Source organism: Furipterus horrens, unplaced genomic scaffold, assembly GCF_987537825.1.
Source record: "Furipterus horrens unplaced genomic scaffold, mFurHor1.1.pri manual_scaffold_13, whole genome shotgun sequence".
Taxonomy (NCBI): domain Eukaryota; kingdom Metazoa; phylum Chordata; class Mammalia; order Chiroptera; family Furipteridae; genus Furipterus; species Furipterus horrens.
Genome location: NW_028327183.1, coordinates 19,691,023 through 19,713,306, shown reverse-complemented (window position 1 = coordinate 19,713,306; position 22,284 = coordinate 19,691,023). Strand labels below are relative to the sequence as shown.

The following is a 22,284-nucleotide window of genomic DNA, read 5'->3' as shown; positions in this document are numbered from 1 at the left end:
CAGCGCTGTGACGGCACAGGGCCACCGTAGGATGTGTACTTTTCTCAGCCCCGTCCCAGCCCTGCCACATGCCTGAGAACACACAGCTGCCTCCATCCAGGCCTCTAGCCCCTCTCCTGGCATGTCCTCTCTCCAGCTCCATGGCTACCAATCCTCGTTACTGCACAGCCAGTCACTCTACAGTTTACAAATAAGCTACACTTCATCAAAGTATGAATGATGTTGAATGGAAATGTTGTAAACCCAAATTTTAAAACAATCCAAATCTCCTTTCCCTAATGAAAATATTATCATATGTCATATAATGGGCTGGCAAGGTAAACCATACACTGAGCTTACACTCTGATCCGATCACGTGGCAGAGCCACTTTAGTTGGCAAAAACCTACCGTCCTTTGTCAGGATTAGTCTTGATTTATCTGTGACTTGAATTATGCAAGGTCTTCAAAAGAACAACCCCAACATATACAAGTGCCAGAATTTCACCCCTGGGCTTTGCTACTACTTGTGATAATTAGTACTCAGCAAACAGTTTCATCAGCCATGAAGGCAGGCTCAGCTTTGGACTTCTGGCTAATCCATCACATCACACCAAACTAATAGCCACTCTCTCTACCTTCACTCGTAGGGGACCAGAGCGTAGACCAGCCTTCCCCTTCCTGGAATAGTTCCTCCTTATTCCAGTGCTAGTTAGCTTACAATACCCTGTGCCCCACACCCCATTACACAGTAAGGAGAAACATGCAAATGCTTTACAGTCAGAATTATCCCTACTCGTAATTTGGTGAAGTTCAATAGGTCAAACTACGACTGAACTATTAGGCCCCCAAACTTAAGTTCCTCTTCCTCCTCCTCCTCCCATCAGAGCCAGTACTGCCACTTATTATACTTCAATGAGTGACATATATAGGAAATGGCTCAGAAAAACTTTCATATCATAGTACGAATTATATCATCTGAAAAGAATCTGGAATACTGATTAAATCCCCTTATTTTAAAAATAGGGAACTGAAGACAGCTCAAAAGTGAAAAGACTTGCCCAAGGTAATACTCTGGCTAGTGGCAGAGCCAGGACTACAAATTAGGTCTGAATTACCAATCCCAGGCCAACTCAGTGGGTGGGAGCAGACACAGCACCGAGTAAGAGTCTGGGGGAACAGGAAGACCAGAAAAGGCGGACTACCTGCTTACCTATTTGGATCCCTGTTTCTTGCTCTAACTGTTGGTACAGTTTGTTTGAATAGTCTGCCATCTTCTGCTCGATACTCAAGTGCCTGGCAGTGCTCACGATGCCAGCACAGAACCTCGTAGAGCCAGCAGCCAGCCTGCAGGATGGATCCAAAAAGCTGTTAGTTGGACTCACATATCTGTTAGTGCAGCAAGTTCAAGTTCCACACTACAGCACTGTTCTGTCATATCGAAGGATGGAAATAACCCACATGTCCATCAACACACCACGGATTTCAAAACTGGGATTCACCTACACAGTGGGATTCTATAGCCATAAAAAAGGAATGAGAACACTTTTATTCAACAATGTGGAACAATCCTATCGAGAAAAACAAGGTGAGGAACAGTGTTTAAGGAATGCTACCACTTGTATAAAACAGTGAAAAAATGAAGGAACACCCATATACACCAATACATACTGACAAATATATATGTGCTTATAAACAGAGAGAGTATCTGGATCAATATGCCAGGAACTTAACTTGCTTCCAGAGAGGAAAACTTGAGGCTAGAGGTCAGGGACAGGGGCGCGACCTTCCCTATACACTCTTTCACAGTATTCTATTCTGACTCATGTGAATGTACTGCCTTTTAAGAAATAAATTTTAAATTTAAAAAGATGTACAATTTGCTGTAGGTGCTAGAACACAAAAAAAAAAGCAGATGAAGAACATTAGGGAAAAAAATGAAAAAATTCAAATAAACTATAAACTATAGTTAATAATAATGTGTCAATGTTGCTAGTGAGACAGTAATCCTAATATAAGATGTTAATAACAAGTGAAACTGGGGGTGAGTTTTATGGGAACTCTCTCCAATCTTCTCAATTGTTCTGTAAATCTAAAACCGTTTCAAAACAAATTACTTAAGTGAAAAAAACAGAAATAGAGCAGAATGTAGGCAATTTCATTTCGACTCCTAGAGGAAGCTCTTGGCCCACAGGATTTATGTTGCTACCTGACTACAGAAAGGGGAACGAGATGTCTTATAAACCTGAAATAAATACATGTTTCAGAGACTTGGTTTGTCAGAATCTGCCAGCTCTCTAAAACCAGAAAACATGAGCTTTAGGCACTGTAGAAAAAAAAAAAACAAGTACAATATTTCCCCCTGTGATTCTTCACATGCTGCTTAGCAACACTGATTAGCTACTGGCGGGACAATATCACCGAAAAGAGAGAAGGAGGGAAAAAAAGAGAGAGAAGGAGGGAATCCACATCTAGCTGAATCCTTACCTGCCCTGCTCCAAAAGGACGATGTCCTTCCACCCCATCTTGGACAGGTGATAGGCCACAGATGTACCCATGATTCCCCCACCACAGATGACCACCTGCGCCTCGGCAGGCAGGGTGACAGCATGTGCCGTGGCTGCTGATGCACTGCTTCTGGCTGAGGACCAGTTCTGCCATCCTCGGCTAGTTCTATGTCTTCGGACCACTGACAGCAACCAGTAAAACATCACGTACGTCAGCAATGGGAGACGTGCTCTCACTCAGCTCAGGAGATTCCAAGCATTCGAACTAGACAGAAAAAAAAAAAAGAACATATTCCATTCCACTGTACTGACTGCATAGGATTCATGAGAAAAAGATGAAACAAAAATCAATCATCATTCGTTCAGCAAATACGTGAAGATCCACTGAGTCCCAGACATTGTGCTAGGTTCGATACAGCAGCAAGCAACGATAAAGAGGTCCCTTTAGTAACTTACATTTGAGAGAGAGGGAGTGTGTGTGAGTGTGTATGGGAGAGGGGCAGCAACACACACATAAACAAGTCACGAGGAGTAACTAGGGGCATTATTAATACCACGGTCAGGAAAGGTGCATTTGAAAAGACATGATGGGTGAAATGGAACCAGCTATCTGGGTGTTCCAGACAGAGGAATGTGTGTGTCAATTGCCCTTAAGTGTGACAGACCCTGATGAGCCCAAGCGCAGCAAGGAGCCCAGCATGTCCCCAGCATGAGTGAGGGGGGAATGATCTAAGATAAAGCTGGAGATGCAGGCAGAAAGCCATTTCACACTGTCCTTGAAAGGGGGGATTTATTCTAAGATCAGTCTGGCCCCGTGGTGGAGACTGGATTGTGGAATGAAAGGAAGGGCAGAGCTGGGTTAGGAAGCTATGGCAGTCGCCCAGGGGGACACCATGGTGGCTTAGACAAGGATGGTGGCAGTGGAGTCAGAGACATGACCGGATTGTCTTAGAAGTAGAAACGACAGAACTTACTTGCCAACAAAATGGATGTTAAAATGCAAAGAAGGTAGAAATAAGGATGATGACTATGTTTCTGGGTTAAGCACCTGCGGCCACATACTGTACAGTGTGAAGGAGAAGGAAGGAATAGAGTGAGGCTGGGAGGCGAAGGGGACTGTGAGTGTATACACTCGAATGTTCAACTTTAAGATATTAGTACAACATACCCATTCGCTACCCATGTGAACACACTAAGCAGCAGCAGGATATACAAGTCTGAAATTGGGAAGGGGGTCTGGAAGTCATTAACATATAAACAATGTTTAAAGTCCTAACACTTCGAGGAACAAGAACTTTGAGGCTCCCCAGCACTTACAGATTGGGAAGAGAAAAAAAAGACTAGAGACAGGACTGAATGCTGTAGCAGAATCAGAGTGTACAGCTAAGAACAAGTGGCTGAAGAGAAGAAGGAGCAGCCAGGACAGCAGAAAGAAAACCAGGCAGAGGTATCAGAGAAGCCAAGAGAGGAAAGTATTCCAAGAAGCGGCGAACTGCAAAGGGTGCGGAGGGGTAGAGCCGGGTGGCTAAGTGTCCACCGGGATTTGACAGCACAGAGGTCCTGGTGTCCTCAAGAGCATTTCCACAAGAGAGGAAGGGAGGAAATACAGGCGAGAGCAAACTGAAGATAAGTGAGGTATGGGTGTGCGCACAGCTCCATTCCGGTTTGCTCTGATGGGAAGCAGAAAAAGGGAACAGAAGCGAGGGAAGAATGTGGGGTAGAGCGAAGTTGGCTGGTTGTTTTTAAAACGGGAGCTGTTAAGAATATTTCACTGCTATGAGATGACCCAGGAAAGGGAAAGACAGGCCAGAAAAATGGGCCAGAAAGGAGAGGCAATCACAAAGATGGAGGTTTCAGGAAAGGAGAGACACGTTACAGTCCTAAGTGAAGGATGGCCTCGTGTTTCCATAGGTGATGTGGTGGAGATTCAAGAGACAAGATGTTTCTTCTAGAAAAGCAGATGATGATTAGTCAGGTTGATCACTTACACATATGAGTCACAGGGTATAACCAAGCACACATTTCTACACAACAATCAATATAAGTTAGAGAAAAGTACAGGCCATGGCCATTGGGAGGCATCACAAAGAAAACAGGACTTAAGCTGAGCCTTGGAGCGTAAAATTTGGACAAAGAGATGGGAAATGCACACAATAAAGTTAGAAACAAGTCCAACCACGTGTGTTTGTGGAGGACAGTAAGGGACCAGACTTTGAGGCCCTGGTCCTAAGAGTGCTGGTAGCAGGAACTAAAGTTAGAGCTAGACCATGGAACACTATAGATACTTGGTCTGACTTGGGCCACTGTACTGTAATGAATTACTACAGGCTGAATGGGACAAAGGCAGGGTTTGAACGTAACTAATCTAACAGCAAAATAGGATTGAAGTAAGACCTGCTGGCGAACTATGCAATCACCGAAGTGTAAGATGAGAACTTAAGACAACAGTGGGGGCAGAAAGGTGGACATCAGGGCAGCACATGGCTAGTAAGGTCACCACCACCATCTCCCATACCAGCCTCAGCCCCAGTCAGCTCCACAGCAGCCCAAATCGTCCACCGTCCATCAGAGAAGACTCTCAGAAATGAGACCAGTGCAGGCACAGTGTCCCAAGAGAAATCTCATCTGGGGATTAATTATTTTGGCCACCATGTGACTGCCACCATGCCTCCCATCCTTGGTCTCTATGAAACTGTCTCAAGATAGAAGCTTCTCCACATAGCTAATCTTCCTGTAATCTGTAATCTGGTTCAACTTCAAGCATACCAACATTCACATCATGGGGGTCCCAGAAGGAGAAGAGAGCAAAGAATTGAAAACCTATGTGAAAAAATAATGACAGAAATCCTTCCCTAAGCTAGTAAAGGAAATAGATATGCAAGTACGGAAGTGCAGAGAATTCCCAAAAATATAAGCCCAAAGAGATCCAAACCAAAACATATCATAATTAAAATGCCAAAGGCTAAAGACAAAGAAATAATCTTAAAAAAAACAAAGATTTGTACATATGCTGCCTAGAAGAGACCCACTTCAGATCACAACATAAAAACTGAAAGGGATGAAAAAATGGAAATGAAAAAAAAGCTGAGTTGGCAATACTTATTGGACAACATAGACTTTCAAACAAGGAATGTGACAGCAAAGAAGGGCATTTCATAATGATGAAGGGATCACTCTAATAAGAGGTTATAATTCATAAACATCTATACACTCAATGTAGGAGCAACTAAACATATAAAGCAAATATTGACAGACATAAAGAGAGAGACAGTAATACAGTTACAATTATTTTAACACCCTACTGACATCAATGGATAAGTCATCAGGCAGAAAATTAACGAGATGGCCTTAAATGACACATTAGACCTGGTAGACATAATTGATATTTTTAGGACATTTCACCCAAAAGCAGCAGAATAAACATTCTTTTCAAGTGCATGTAAAACATTTTCCAGGATAGACTACATGTTAGCCCACAAAACAAGTCTCTCTAAATTTATGATGGTTGAAATCATATCAAGCGTCTTCTCCCACCACAATGGTATGAAACTTGAAGTCAATGACAAGAAGAAAAGCGAAAAAACACAAACACATGGAGGTTAAATAATATGCTACTAAACAATAAATGGGTTAAAAACAAGATCAAAGAAGAAATCAAAAAATACCTTGAGACAATTTTCTTCAACAAAATATCAGCAAACTGAATTCAGCGATACATTAAAAAGATTATACACCATGATCAAGTGGGATTTATTCCGAGGACACAAGGCTGGTTCAATATCTGCAAATCAATTAACATGACACGCCACATAAACAAAATGAAGGATAAAAATTATATGATCAGCCCTGGCTGGTGTGGCTTAGTGGATTGAGCGTAGGCCTGCAAACCAAAAGGTTGCTGGTTTGATTCCAGTCAGGGCACGTGCCTGGGTTTTGGGCCAGGTCCCCGGCTGGGGACATCTGAGAGGCAACCAATCAATGTTTTACACAGATGTTTCTCTCTCTCTCTTTCTCCCTCCCTCCCCTCTCTCTGAAAATAAATAAAATCTTTTAAAAAATTATTTTTAATTATGATATCAATAGATGCAGATAAAGCATTTGACACAATCTAACAACTATTTATGATTTTTTAAAAACTCAGCAAAGTGGGAATAGATGGAACATACTTCAACATAATAAAGGCCAAATATGACAAGCCAACATCATACTCAAGGATGTAAAGCTGAGAGAAACATAAAAAATCCACCCAAAAACTTTTAGAACTAATAAATTCAGTAAAGCAGGATACAAAATTAATATTCAGAAATCAGCTGCATTTTTATACACCAGTATTGAACTAGCAGAAAAAAAAACACTAAGAAGACAATCCCATTTACAATTGCATCAAGAAGAATAAAATGCCTAGGAATATTTTAATGAAGGAGGTAAAAGACCTGTACTCGGAGAACTGTAAGACAATGAAGAAAGAAACTGAAGAAGATACAAATAAATGAAAGGATATACTATGCTTGTGGATAGGAAGAATTAACATTGTTAAAATGTCCATATTACACAAAGCAATCTACAAATTCATTGGAATCCCTATCCAAATAACAATGGCATTCTGCAGAAAACTATAAAAAATCCTAAAATTTATATGGAACCACAAAAGACAGTGAATAGCCAAAGCAATCCTGTGAAAGAAGAATGAAGTAAGAGGTATCACGCTACCTGATATCAAACTAGACTATAAGGCTATAGTAGTCAAAATAGCATAGTAATAGCATAAAAGAGATTACATATAGATTAATAGAACAGAAAAGAAAACCCAGAAATAAACACACATCTATATGGTCAATTAATCTATGACAAAAGAGTAAAAAACATACAATAGAATAAATAGTCTCTTCAATAAATCATGTTTAGAAAACTGGAAAGATTCATGCAAAAGAATGAAACTGGATCACTTTCTTACACCATCTACAAGAATCAACTCAAAACCAATTAAACACTTTAATGCAAGGCTCCAAACCATAAAACTCCTAGAAGAAAAATAGGACATAAACTCTTTGACATCACTCTTAGTAATACTTTTTAAATATTTGGGTTTTTTTTAACAATTTTATTCATTTTTTAGAGAGGGAAAGGGAGGGAGAAAGAGAGGGAGAGACATCCATGTGCAAGAGAAACATCGACCAGCTGCCTCTCACGCGCCCCCACTGGGGACCTGGCTCGCAACTCAGGCATGTGCCCTGACTGGAAATTGAACCGGCAACCCTTTGGTCCACAGGCCAGCGCTCAATCCACTAAAGCCACACCAGCCAGTAATATTGTTTTTAATATGTCTCCCCAGGCAAGGGAAATAAAAGAAAAAATAAACAAATGGGACTACTTCAAACTAAAATCTTTTTGCACAGTGAAGGAAATCATCAACAATACGAAAGATACCCTACTGATTGGGAGAAGATATTCACCAATGATGCATCCAATAAGGGGTTAATAGCCAAACTATTTAAGGAACTTATACAACTTAACACCAAAAAGCAAAATCAATCTGATTAAAAATGGGCAGAGGACCTCAACAGAAACTTTTCCAAAGAGGACATACAGATGGCCAAGAGACATGAAAAGATGCGCAACATCACTAATCATCATGGAAATGCAAACTAAAACCACAATTATATCATTTCACACCTATCAGAATGGCCACCATCGATAAATCAACAAACAAGTGTTAACAAAGATGTGGAGAAAATGGAACCCTCATGCACTGTTGGTGGGATTGTAAACTGTTGCAGCCACTATGGGAAACAGTATGAAGATTCCTCAAATAATTAAAAATAGAATTACCATACTGACCCAGCAACTCCACTTCAGGGTATTTCAACAAAGAAATCCAAAACACTAATTTGAAAAGATATATGAACCCCTATGTTCACTGCAGCATCATTTACAACAGCTAAGATATGGAAGCAACCCAGGTGCCCATTGACAGACGAGTGGATAAAAAGCTGCAATACACATATACGACGGAATGTTACCCAGCCATAAAAAAGAATAAAATCTTGCCATTTGTGACAACATGGATAGACCTAGAGAATATTATGCTAAGTGAAATAAGTCAGACAGAGAAAGACAAACACCAGTGATTTCATTTATATGTGGAATCTAAAAAACAAATTCAGATATACAGAGAACAAATTGATGGTTATCAGATGAGAGGGGCATTTGGGGGATGGGTAAAAAGGGGAAGGGATTAAGAAGTACAAATGTCCAGTTATAAGACAGTCATGGGGATGTAAAGTGCAACATAAGGAAAACAGTCAATAATATTGTAATAACTATGCATGATGTCACATGGGTACTAGACTTATCATGGTGATCATTTCATAAGTTATATAATCACTAGGTTTTACACCTGAAACTAATATAATATTGTATGTCAACTGTAATTGAAAATTTCTTTAATTTTAAAAAAGGAATAAAATAAAACCAGATGAGTAAAGAAAGGGTAGCTGAGAGGACCGAACCACAAGGCACAAACCCTAGCAGAGAAAAGAGAATTGCCAAAGTGGCAGAAGAGACATAATACAGGTAAGTTTCAAGATGAAATAAACAATGCTAAAGGCCCAAGGTGTTAAAAACCAATAAAAGGCTTTTTGACTTGTGTTCATCATGACCTTTAACTGAGTCAGTGAAATGTGAGGGCAAAAAGGAAAGGGAAGGGAGAGGGAGGGAGAGAGAGATTGATTAATTGACTGATGGATTGATTCAAAGTTCAGGCAAATAATGAAGGAACCGGAGTCTACTCTAGTAGGCGTGCTATTGGATTGGCCAAAGTATGTATGATTTTTTTTACCGTAAAAGACACATTTTTCATTTTCACCAATAACTTCATTGATTTGGATATTTTCAGTATGTCAGCTATCTCCTGCTATTGGCTTCTAGTGGGTAGAGGCCAGGGGTGCTGCTAAACGTCTTTCAATGCATGAGAGAGCCCCACACCAAAGAAATATTTCGCCAAAATATCACTAGTACCAAGAAACTTCGCAAACCACTTTTGACACATCCCATCAGTCACAACACCTTCTCCAGACACTACACAAATCTTTTTTTTTTTTTTGCGTTTCAGTTGGGTTTTTACCTTTCTTGAAATTAATAAAGCATAATGTGCCAGAAATGTTGCATATTTTCTTCCATCTTCAATATTTAAATGGCTGTACAAAAATCCACCAATTTTGCTAAGCTTTTTTAAGTGCACACTGACATGACGGCTGTCACAATACAATCTAACAAAATTGTTTTGAATGAAGTTAAAGACACCTAAGCACTACTAGAGCCATCATACGGAAAAACTAAATGAACTTTTGGGCCAACCCAACAGCAAAAGCAAAGCAAAGCTTGAGAACAAAGGCGGTAAAGGCAGTAGCGAAGAAACTGAAGATGCCAAAGACATAAATGAAACACATAACCTGGTTCAAAATAAAGTGTACTGTATTGAAAAAAATAAAATGACTGTATAATATTCTCTGCTAAGAATAATTTCTGCTAAACAACCTCAATACTGGGGCTGGTTATGCTCAGATCTGCTCGCACCCTCAAGAGCAAGAGGGCGGCCCTAACTCCCAGGTGTGCTCTGTGTAACGCAGCGCTGCGCACACGGGCTGCTGCCCGGAGGGACACGGGCAACTACAGATGCATTAAGGGAACGTTTCCCACGCCTGCCTCCGCATAAGAGCCGCCTGGCACACTAAAAACAACCAATACATCCCCGGGCTCCTTCTCTGTAGGTTCTGTGCCTGCTGGTCCACGGCGCTCTATTTTGCAACAAGAGTGCCCGGTGACCAGGCAAGTTTAAGAAATTATCATAAATCCCTAGCACTGGCGTGTCTCCTCCCACCGACCTCTGCCGCCACGCCCCCCGCACCCGCGTCCCCGTTTGTCAGTAAGTCCCCAGCCCCGGGAAAGCTTGCCTTTAGGCCCCCTCACCCCACATCCTCCTGTGTCCTGCTTACGCGCTTAGGCGGAATGCACTTCTAGATTCCTCAATCAAATCTGAGTGTCATTCACCTCAGACCCAAGGGGACGCACAGGAAGACACTGCCCCGGCCTAGGTTTTCCCAGGCAATTCTCTGCCGGACCCTGCATCAGTCTCCCCAGTTAGTCACGCGCAGGTGCGCCGCACGTTTCAACGCGGGAAACAGGACCACCCGCAGAAGAGGAAGCCGGGACGAGACAGGCCTCGTCTGCGCTGCGGCAGTGAGCAAGCCCGAGGCGGGGAGCCAGAAGCGAGGTCACCCCGAACGCGCGAAGAGCCGGTGCGCGGCGCCGGGCACGGGTCCCCGAGGTCGGGACAACCTCCGCCGGACGGGGCGCAGCCGCCGAAACTGAGGGAGATCAGGCGGACCCACTCTCGGCCCGGACCGGCGGAGTCCTGGGGCCAAGACCCGCCTTCTCGGGAGAACCAGGCAGAACCCACGGGAAACTAGGGATTGCGGAGACCGCCCCTGAGCCAGACCAAAGCGGAAAGAGGGGCGTCTCGGGGCGCTAGAGTCCGCGCGGACGGACGCGCCAGGGCGGCCCCGCAGCTGTCTCCTTACCTCATGGGTCCCCACGGGCTCCGCGCTCCGCCAACAACCAGCAGAAGACCCGCAGCAGCCACAACAGTCACCAGGGGTCTGGGGAGCCGGAAAGGGAGAGGGGACAAGGACTGGGAAGGGGTGGAACGGCGAGAAAAAGAGTTCCGGGGAAGCGGAGACCGCGACCTTCCGCGCTTTACGGTCCCGCGGAGCAAGGGTACGTCGGCGCGTGATCTCACTCGCGCACGCGCGCCGCGGGGTCACCGCTGCAGCCCCGCCCCTGCACGTGGGGCTTGTTGGGGTCTCGCTGGGACTTTGCTTTGTCTCTGCCAAGATGAAGGCCTTTTGGAGGTAATACCTCTCAAGCCCTATTTAGAACTTGAGCCTGTTAATTTTTCCAAGTGAAACCAGGGTGTTCGAGATGGGCAGTAGCCCCCCTGGAGTGTAGAGTGCTCGGGGGTGGGGGTGGGGGGGTTTTGTTTACCATCGAGGCGCGTTTCCAGGTCTGGCTCCACGAGGGATCTCAGCCCAAAGCCACTATAGGACAGGGCGTTAGAAGGCTTCTTGGACTGACAGTCGCTTTGTTTCTTGGAGTCGTTGGGGTCTTCCTAGGCGAAACTCTAGGAGAGCAGATTGGAAATTCAGTCTGCTGCCCTGCTTCACCTTGGAGGCAGGAACTTCCTTCGCACCTTTCAAGCGGGGGGAAAGAGGAATCCCTTCACTCCATCATGTTAGCAGTACCCCATGCACCCCTCCCTTACTATCACATCGCTCTGGTTTCTTTCCTTTAAAGAACTCATCACTATGTAAAATATATGTGTTTGTTGATTGACTTTCCAACTGGTTTACAAGTCCTGCCCTCTCACGGCAGAATCTTAACCTACTGCATGGCTGTATTCTCGGCATTTAGAACAGTTGGCACATTGTCCAGTAAAACTTTTTTGAAAGGATAGCAATCTAATGGTATAGCCACCCCTGAGTGTTGGGCCACACTCCGGTGGTTCCCATTCTTTGGCTTCAAGCCCATGTCACCACACAAGCCAATCTTTTATCGATTGTGGCCAGGCACTCTTGGGTGATGGTATCCAGCAGTGCACAGGAAACAGACTTCTGCTTTTATGGAATGTCGGTGAAGTTCCAGGGACCCCTGTGCCACATGCCAGACCACAATGTGCATACATTATACACCACACACTAGTCAGTTAACTCACACATGACAGCCCACATGAGGTCTGGCTGCCTGAGAGCAGAAACTGCCTCCTGCTAACTGCTTCATGAAAAGTCCAAGGCATACTGGGCCTCTGTCCTAGATAAATACTTTAATATTTTAGCTAAAGGCTTAAAGCTTGGGGTCACCTATTTGCCCCCCAAATGAAGAAGGGATAGACTAATGAATCTGAGATATATTCTTGGGGAAGTCTTTCCTGATGCCCAAATGTGTCACTTCCTGGAGAAAAACTTCACAAGTTTTCTTGACGAGTTGGTTATCTGGCCTGTGCCATTTCTGCGCATAGTAATTTGGGAGAAACCTAGTTGTCTGTAGGAAATGGTAGATGAAATGAAGTGATGTTTAATGTGTTGATCACATTCTGTCTACACACTAAGTTGTGAACAAGCTGTATAGATTTCTGCCTGCTTCCTCACCTGTCACCATTTTTGGCCTCCACTTTAAAATGCTAATTCCTAAAGCTTCTTTCCTTGTCAATGTTGACTTGTACTTTGTAGGTTCTCATAACCACCAGTGCATTATTTTAAGAGCACTGAGCTTGTTTACATTTTTGGCTCTTCTTTTCCATAAAATGTCAGTTATTCCTTGTGAGAGTCTAGCCTTCTCAGAGCAAAGCATCCCTTGAAGAATTACACATTTCTCATGGGCCATTTTTCTCATGATATTTAGATGCAGCTATTTTTATCCTTTGCAAACCTTCTGCCTTCTCCTTTTTCTGTCCTCAAGGATAGTAATTACAAGAGGTGGGAAGGGTATTTTTAGCATCTGTTTCAAAAGGTCTAAGCCAGGAATTCCTTTGCACACCAAGAACTGGAGCTTGGAGCACATCTTTTTTCCTTGCCTTACACTTGAGAATGTCACAAGGTGGACAGAGTAGGGAAGGCCAAAAAAGAAACTCCATTTCAGTCAGAGGGTTCCCGTCACCCTGCTCAGCCTCTCCTTCCCCAGAACAGGTGGGTGTGGGGGAGAAAGCTGCCGCAGCCTGTCTCAGTGGAGGGTGTTATAGCAGCACAGTTCACACGTGACTCCCTGGCCAACTCTTGGGAGGTATTAAAGCGCCACTGTAATGATTGTAAAGTGCTATAGCTCATTATTTGTGTTTGTTAATGTGCAGTTCTGTTCAGCCCCTTTCTGTCCCTGTGTAGCAAGACACTTAAGTAAATGGGATCTTTTCTCAAGAGCCTTGGTGACGTTAGGCACACAGGGTGACGGAGCATTTCTGCCCTCTACGAACACAGTATTAACATTGTGCACTGGATTTCTATCAAGCCAGATTTCAGTTAGATTTTCTTTTCATGTTGCTAGGTTTGTGAATGAATAAACAGACATTTTAATTACTCTTACCACGTCCATGAAATATTCTTCACCTGTAGTAACTCAGTGTAGAGTTTGCCATTACAAAAGATAAACATCATACATAAAACTGTTGATTACTGTGTTACCAAGTTTAAAACAGAATGTGGAAACCGAGGTAAAGTAGATATAGGCATTACATTACCCTCCATGCAGTGGTGGCCTGGCTGGAGAGAGAAAGTCTCCATTCCTCCTGAAGTTACCGTCTGTCATTGGGTTCAACATCCTGCCTTACTACTGACTTCATACTAAAAACCTGACACTCATGCACCTGTGTGCCCATGTTTATGTGGTAAACAGGGTATGTGTGTATTCTTGGTTACACCTGTGAAAAGATTACAGAACATTATGAGAAGCAGCCAGTGCTATCGCTACAGCCACTTCCATCCACAAATCATAGTGTATACAGCAGTCCCTCTCTATATCGTGGTTCACTTATCGCAGCTTCACTGTATTGTGGGATTTTTTTAAATATTATATTTAATCATTTATTGCGGACTTTTCGCTATATCGCAGGATTTTGCGGTACTGTATACGTATGCTGTTAAAATTACATAGGTTTAAGAGTGTAGAATATGTTTAAGAACATTAGTAGTGTTTATAAACGTGTGGAAAAGGTTAATAAGAGAGTGGGAAAGGTTAATAAGGGACTTGGAACACTTTATAAGTGTTGAGGAAGGGTTTATAAAGCCTTAAAATATATATAAATACTAAAATAAATGTAAGGTTCCTACTTTGCGGATTTTCACCTATCGCGGGGGGGTCTAAAACGTAATTCCCACGATAAGTGAGGGAATACTGTATCTAGAAACTACTGGATAACTGTTTATAGAGTCTGGAGAAGAAATGATAGTATTCAAAGCTATGAGGATGAGGGAGGACATAAGCTGGTTCTTAAAGAGCGTGCTTTACACAGGGCGAGGGTTTCACTTGTAAAGCATCCCATTTAATCTTTATGACAATCTTACAAGATAAGATTTTAGTAGATGATGTAGACTCAGATGTAAGATGACTTTTTCAAGGTCACAACTATTGGGAAGATCTGGAAATAAGAGCCAACATTATATATCTGAATTCAATGATCTTTGCAGCTTACCGGAGAACACGTGGCCAGGAGAGCATCTGAGGCTGAGGGGACCCAATGACTGGAAACAGAGAGACAGAAAAAAACAATGTAAGGAGCTCAACTAACTGTGGTAGATTGATATTGTTTTCAATTGCTCATTGCATCTGCCATGTCACCTTGCAGTGCATGAAAGGGCTGTAGTGTATTTTTGTCCTACTGCAGTCAGTTGGCTTCAGCCATCTGTATGACACTTTAAAAGAATATTTTATTTATTTATTTTTAGAGAGAGGGTACAGGATGGAGAAAGAGAAGGCGAGAAACATCGATAGGATGCCTCTCGTACACACCCGAACAGGGGACCAAACCCACAACCCAGGCATATACCCTAACCCAGAATCAAATCGGCAACCTTCGACTTTGCAGGATGATGCCCCACCAACTAAGCCACTATAACTTTTTTTAAAAGATTTTATTTGTTTTTGTAGAAAGTGGAGAAGGAGGGAGAAAGAGCAGGAGAGAAACACCAATGTGCAACAGAAACACCGACTTGTTGCCTCTGGCACGCTCCCAACCAGGGACCTGGCCTGAAACCCAGGTACATGCCCTGACTGGGAATCAAACCAGCAACTTTTCGGTTCACAGGCTGGTGCTCAACCCACTGAATGACACCAGCCAAAGCCACTGTGACTTTTTTAAAGGTGGGCAAGTGTGGAGCTAGGCCTTAAGAGGCATTGTGCATTTTCATTAGCCCTTGTGGACTCTTGCAATTCACCATAAGAAGATCAGAGCGTCATACTCAGGGCACTGTGTCATGGAGGATGAGAGACAGGTGAAACAGACCTGAAATCTGCCTGAAGCCAAGCCCGCTGGCCCACACCCTAAAAGAGCTGCCCAGCTGAACCACAGTCACCTGCAGGCTCATGCACATGAGACAAAATGGCTGTTGTAAGGCACCATGTTTTGGGCTGGTTTGTTATACAGCCTTTTTGCGCCTCAAATAAAGGTTCTTTGAATATATTTTTATATAGGAATTATGAAACCAAGGCCTACATCTCCTTAAGGAATTCTTCTATTACAGCAAACTTTGAAGTCAATCGTCCTTATTCTGCTGATCAACAAATACTTGAGCAGCTACATGTGGAAATCCCACAGTCTAACATGTCAAAAACAGTCTCATCTTCCAAATCTGCTCCTTTATTATTTCCAGTTTATGAATAGCCAAGAATCCTGGGAGTCATCTTGTCACCTCACTTGCTTCTCCCTGCACCTCCAGTTCCCCCAGCCTGACAGAATCGGTCTCCTCCACTTCTCTTGTTTCTCCTGAGCTCTCTTTCCCCACTGCCGTCGCCGGAGTTCAGAGTTAGCATCCCTTGCTTCGATGATCATCTCTTAAATGATTTTCCTGAAGCTCACTCAGGTCACCCGGTCCTCACTTTGCATGTGTTTTCTAAAACACATCAGATAACTTACTGGCTTCACACCCTCACATGACCCCTTGTTAGGGACACAGTTTCAGATGCTTTATCACGGCAGAGAGTGGTCTTCACGGGGGGACCAGCAGGGGCGCTCCAGGCTGGTCATGGTCCACACTGTGCATGTGCTGGACCCTGGACCCTGACTCTTGGGTCATTCTCCACCCCCAGTGCAGCTGTACCTCCAGCCATGCTGGGGCCTTTGCCATACCCACATTTTGCTCACAAGGATGCCCAGCATGGTACCTGTTGTGCTGTGCTTCTGGAACTGTTCTGAATTTTTAATCTAATGACCCCACATAACCCCTCCTGTCATCCTGGCAGACCCCTCCAGAATTTCAAAACCTCAGCCCAAGATCACTACCACCTCGACAGTGAAGCTTTTCTTCCTGAAGTCCATTGGCCTCCTTTTGGTGTCCCCACTGCACCCTTCTCAGGTGTGTCGAGGACTTGGCTTCTTTAAAACCCCAACAGCTAGCAATGTGCCTGGCATGTGATAGATGATGAAATGAATAGGGAAAAGTGAAGAGCAAAAGCTGTTTGCTCATCTGTGAAATGGGGCTAATGTGTTTACTGCCCTCGGCCGTACTAACTGACCAGTAGGTGGCGCTGTGACACATGAATTGAGGTTTCCTGGGTTCACAGGGCCGCTCCTATGGAGTGAGCTATGGCAGGATTAATTAGAAACCTATTTCAGGCTGATAAAATCTCCCCTGGGAGGCGATAATCCAGTGTGTCCCCTGTGACACGGGAAGGACTGAGAAGCTCCTTTGGAGGGGCCTTAAAAGAGGGATGCGATCTTTCCCTCCCACTGTCCTTCCCATGAGAGGTTCTGTGGAGCTAGGGATCCTCAGACACTTGAATCTGGGCCATCGTTGGACCCAAGCCCCTCATAGTCCAAGATGAAGGGATTTGTCGCAGATGGTCAAGAGAACGACTTTGGAGCTGACCTGGTCTGATCTGAATGTCAGCATTCAAGTATTCAGATACTCTACTGAGGTGGAAGATGACTTAGCTCACACTTCACACTCCCTCATTACCCCTTCTTGCCACCTATTTTTTAACTTTGTTTTTATTTTTCCTTTTTTATTACATCATTATGATACATATTATTTGACTTTATGAAAGTTACTCTTAACTGAGCCATGTCATGCATTATAATTACATTTCCTTTTTCCCCGTTTTATTTTTAAAGATTTCAAATATACTGCAAAATTGAAATAATTTTACAGTGAACACTTAAACACCTAATGCTAGATTCTACCATTTTTCTAAACATCCTTTATCACAAATTTATTCATCTATTCATTCCCCATATTCACTCGTTAATCTCTCTTGGTTTGGGTTCATTTCAAAGTAGATAGTAGACATAACTATCTTAACCCTAAATACTTATAATATTTTTGGTTTTGGTATCAGTTTACTGCTGGACTCATAAAAAGAGTTAGTGTTTTCTATGTTTGTGTTTATTTTAAACAACTTAATTGGGGTATATTTTACATGCCATGAAATTCAGCCATTGTCTACGAACAGTTGAATAATTTTTAATCTATTTATATGGTTGTGCAACCATCACCACAATCCAGGTTTAGAACATTTTTATCACCACAAAAAGTTTTCCCATGCATTTTTATTGTCAGTTCCTACTCCCAGCCCCAGCCGAACACTGATATGCTTTCTGCTATAGAGATGTGCCTTTCTAGAAATTTCCTAAAAACGGAATCTTCATTCTTTTAGCTAAAGGCATTTGAAGTTCATTCATGTTGTAGCATGAATCAAGTCTGTTCCTTTCCATGTCAATTATATCTCAATAAAGCTAGGGTGAAATTTGTTCCTTTCTATTGCTGAATGATATCCTAATTGCATGGATATACCACTGTCTATCGGTTAAGCTTTCTGATGGACCTTGGGGTTGTTTCCAGCTTTGGGCTATTATGAAGGATGCTGCTATGATCCTTTGTGTACAAGTCTTTGTGTGGACATGTGTGTCTACTTCTCTTGCACAGATAACTAAAAGTGGAGTTACTGGGTTTTATGGTAAGTATACGTTTAACTTTTTAAAAAACTGCCCAGCTGTTTTCCAAAGTAGCTGTACAATTTCACATTGTCACCAGCAATATATGCAGGTTCCAGTTTCACCACATCTCACTAAAATTTGCTGGTATCACTCTCGTGAACTACTGTATAGTCATTCTATGGGCTATGTAATGGTATCTTATTGTGGTTTTAATTTTCATTTTCTTAGTGACTAATGACATTTAGCACCTTTTCATGTGCTTATTCTCCATTCATATATCTTTTGTAAAATGTCTCTAAATATTTTGCCTGTTTTTAATTGGTTGTCTTCTCATTATTTGATAGAGTTCTTTGTACAGTGCATATAAATCTTTTTCCAGATATATGATTTGTAACTATTTTCTCTCAGTGTGTGGCTTATCTTTTCATTGTCATAATGGTGTCTTTGACAGCCAAAAGTTTTTTAATTTTTATGAAATCCATTTTATTTTTTTGTTTTATGAATTGTGCTTTTGATGTCAGATCTAAAAACGTCTTTGACTAACCCAAGGTCACAAAGATTTTCTCCTATTATTTTCCCTAGATCTCTTTTAGTTCTAGCTCTTATGTTTAGGTCTATGATTCATTTGAAATATGTTTTGTGTGTGGTGTGAAATAACTGTGTAAATTCATGCTTTTGCATATGGATATCCATTTGTCCCAGAATCATTTGTTGAAAAGATTATCCTTTCCCCATTGTCTTGGAATCTTTGTTAAAAATCAATTGACCATAAATTTAACCACTTATTTCTAGATGTCTATTCTGCTCCCTTAACCTATAAATCTATCCTTTCTCCATGCCATATAGTTGTGATTATTATATTTTCATAGCAAGTTTTGAAATGAGGTAGTATAAGTTCTCTAATTCTTTCTTTTTCAAAACTGTTTTAGTTATTCTAATTCCTTTGCCTTCCCACAAACATTTTAGTATCCACTTCTTTTTTTTAAGGCTGTGGGATTTTGATAGGAATTTCACTGAATTGGTAGATGAATCTGTGAATAATTGCCATCTTAACAATATTGAGTCATACAATCATGAATGTGAAACATCTCTCCATTTATTTAGATCTTTTTAAATTTCTCTCAGTAATGTTTTATAGTCTAATCTGTTCATATCTTATTCTTTTTTTTAAAAAAAGATTTTATTATTTATTATTTTTGAGAGAAGGTTGGGAGGGAGAAAGAGAGGAAGAGGAACATCAATGTGCGGTTGTCTCTAGCATGCCCCCAAATGGAGACCTGGCTTGCAACCCAGGCATGTGCGCTGACCGGAAATCGAACTGGTGACATTTAGGTCCACAGGCCAGCGCTGAATCCACTGAGCCACACCAGCCAGGGCTCATTAATTGATTTTTTAAAGTTAAAACCAACCTTGCATTCCTGGAATAAATCCTACCTGGTCATGGTGTTTAATTCTTATTATATGTTGCTAGGTTAGGTTTTATAACATTTCGTTGAGGATTTTTGTGTCTATATTCATGAGGGATGCTGATCTATAGTTTTCTTTTCTTGTGATATCTTTGTGTGGTTTTGGTTATCAGGACAACACTGACCTTGTAGAATAGGTTGGAAAATGCTTCTCCTCTTCTGCTTTCTGAAAAAGTTTATGTATGATTGGCATTATTCCTTCCTTAAAAATTTAATAGGATTCACCAGAAAAGCCATTTGCACTACTCTTTTCTTTGTGGAAAGATTTTTAATCACTCATTTAATTTCTTTTTTTTAAGTATATTTTATTGATTATGTTGTTATAGTAGTTCCAATTTTTTTCCCCTTTGCTCCCCTCTGCCGAGTAACCCCCTTCCCTCCAGCAGTCCCACCCCCCTTAGTTCATGTCCATGGGTTGTGCATATAAGTTCATTGGCTTCACCCTTTCCTATATTATTCTTAACGTCCCCCTTGTCTATTTTGTACCAACCGATTATGCTTCTTTTTTTTCTTTTTTTTTTTAAATTAATTTTTTTGTTTATTTGTAGAGAGAGGGGAAAGGAGAAAGAGGGAGAGAAATATCACTGTGTGGTTGCCTCTCATTCTCGTCCCCAACTGGGGACCTGATGTGCAACCTAGTCATGTGCCCTGACTGGGAATCGAACCAGCGACACTTCGTTCGCAGGCTGACGCTCAATCCACTGAGCCACACCAGCCAGGGAATGATTATGCTTCTTAATCCCTGCACCATTTCCCTATTTCTCCCTCTCCCCACTCCCAACTGATAATCCTCCAAATGATCCCCATACTTAAGATTCTGTTCCTATTCTGGTTTGCTTAGTTGGATGTTGTTTTTATTTTTTAGATTCTGTTGTTAATAGTTGTGAGTTTGTTGTCATTTTAGTGTTCATAGTTTTGATCTTCTTTTTCTTAAGTAAGTCCCTTTGACATTTCATATAATAATGGCTTGGTGTTGATGAACTCCTTTAGTTTTACCTTGTCTGGGAAGCACTTCATCTGCGCTTCCATTCTAAGTGATAGCTTTGCTGGATAGAGTAATCCTGGTTGTAGGTTGCCTTTCATCACATTGAATACTGCTTGCCAGTCCCTTCCTGCCTGCAAAGTGTCCTCTGAGAAATCAGCTGATAGTGCTATAGGCACCCCCCTGTAGGCAACTCTCCGCCTCTCTCTTGCTGCCCCCAGGACTCTGCCTTTATCTTTCACCTTTGGCATCTCAGTCATGATGCATCCTGTTGTGGTCCCCTCTGGGTCCAGCTCGCCCAGGACCCTCTGTGCTTCCCTTCTCCTTCGCAAAATTTGGGAAGTTTTCCTCATTTTTTTCAATTCTTGCTTCCTCATTCTGTGCTGGTTGACTGTTTTTGTTTTTTTTTTCTGCCTTATATTCCAAATCATTGATTTGAACCCTGGTTTCCTTCCTTTCACCATTGGTTTTATGTGGATTTTCCTTCATTTCACTTAGCATAGCCTTCACTTCTTTTCTTATGCATTTGCCATACTCAAGCATATCTGTCAAGCCTGTGAGCATCTTTATCACCAGTGTTTTGAATTCTGTGCCTGTTAGGTTGTCTACCTCCTCATCTGTTAGGTTGGCTATCTCCTCGTCGCTTAGTCTCCCACTGGAATCTTGATCCGTTCCCCCTTTTGGGTCATGCTTCTCTGTCTCCGTATTCTGACAGGCTCCTGTGATTGTTTGCCTCTCTGTCCCAGGTAGAGCTGTTGCTCCTGTTATGTTGTAAGTGGCGTAGCCTTAGAGATTCATCAGTACAGGGCGACCTGTTTCACCACATTGTGGTGCTGTATGTGGGGGAGGGGTCTGAGAGGGAACAATGCTGTTTGCTCAGCACTCATCCCTGTTCCAGGCACCTCTCCCACTTCTGTATGGGACTGGTGCCCCTCTAGCTGCTGCCCCTGCCATCGTTCCCAGAGTGGGTGGGTCTGCAGACGTTCTAGGACCATGGGGGCCCTTTAAACAAGGACACTGCTGAGGCTGGCAGTTTCTTCCTCTGCCCCAACCCACACTGGTCTGCACAGTCAGAAGCAATGAGGCTTGATTTTCCCCAGTGCTGGGACCATGAACTGCGAGGTCCGGTGAGGAGCTGGAAGCGCTCCCCAGGTGTCCCTCCTGACTTTTTAAAACGTGTGACTGCACTTTCTGTTGGCCTGCTGCTGCTGCCACCACACCGAGTCCTCTCCTCCCCAGCTCTGCCCCTCCTACCTGTCTGGATGAGTATTTCTTCTTTATATGTTTGTTGGACTTCCATGCAGCTTGATTTTCTGGAACTTCTGGTTGTCTCTAGTTTTGAGGTAGTTGTATTCCTTCTTAGTTGTGGAGGGAGATGCAACATGTCTATCTACGCCTCCATCTTGGCCAGAAGTCTAATTTTCCATTTACTTTCTTTTATTGTGATATGTCTATTTGGATTTTCTATTTCTTCTTGAGTCAATTTGGTGATTTATCTTTCTAGGAATTTGACCATTGTGTTTACGTTGTTTTGTTGACATAAAGTTGTTCTTAATATTTTTTTACAACCTTTTCAATGTCTGTAGTATAAGTTGTGATGATGTCCCCTCTTTCTTTCTTGATTTGGATAATTTTGTCTTTTTTTTCTTTTCTAGGTG

General features: G+C 42.4%; 1 protein-coding gene and 1 long non-coding RNA gene across 3 annotated transcripts in view; one reads left to right on the top strand and one right to left on the bottom strand.

Annotated features, from left to right (window-relative positions):
- The window catches only part of PDPR (pyruvate dehydrogenase phosphatase regulatory subunit), a 36,325-nt gene extending 25,057 nt beyond the window's left edge, over positions 1-11,268 (bottom strand). Inside the window, exons 1-4 of one of the 2 annotated variants that reach the window (XM_090260884.1) lie at positions 11,064-11,268; positions 6,150-6,265; positions 2,465-2,749; positions 1,191-1,324 (exon numbers count right to left, since the gene is read on the bottom strand). In XM_090260884.1, coding sequence (XP_090117010.1) covers positions 1,191-1,324; positions 2,465-2,688 — 358 coding nt within the window. In that variant the 5' untranslated portion in view covers positions 2,689-2,749; positions 6,150-6,265; positions 11,064-11,268. The remainder of the gene's footprint in view (positions 1-1,190; positions 1,325-2,464; positions 2,750-6,149; positions 6,266-11,063) is intronic. The other variant, XM_090260883.1, reaches the window with a different exon arrangement.
- On the top strand, positions 11,179-15,686 carry LOC149994212 (uncharacterized). Its single transcript, XR_016507821.1, has 3 exons — positions 11,179-11,393; positions 14,715-14,797; positions 15,175-15,686. It is a non-coding gene; the product is annotated as an uncharacterized LOC149994212 (long non-coding RNA).
- Positions 15,687-22,284: the final 6,598 nt, after the last annotated feature.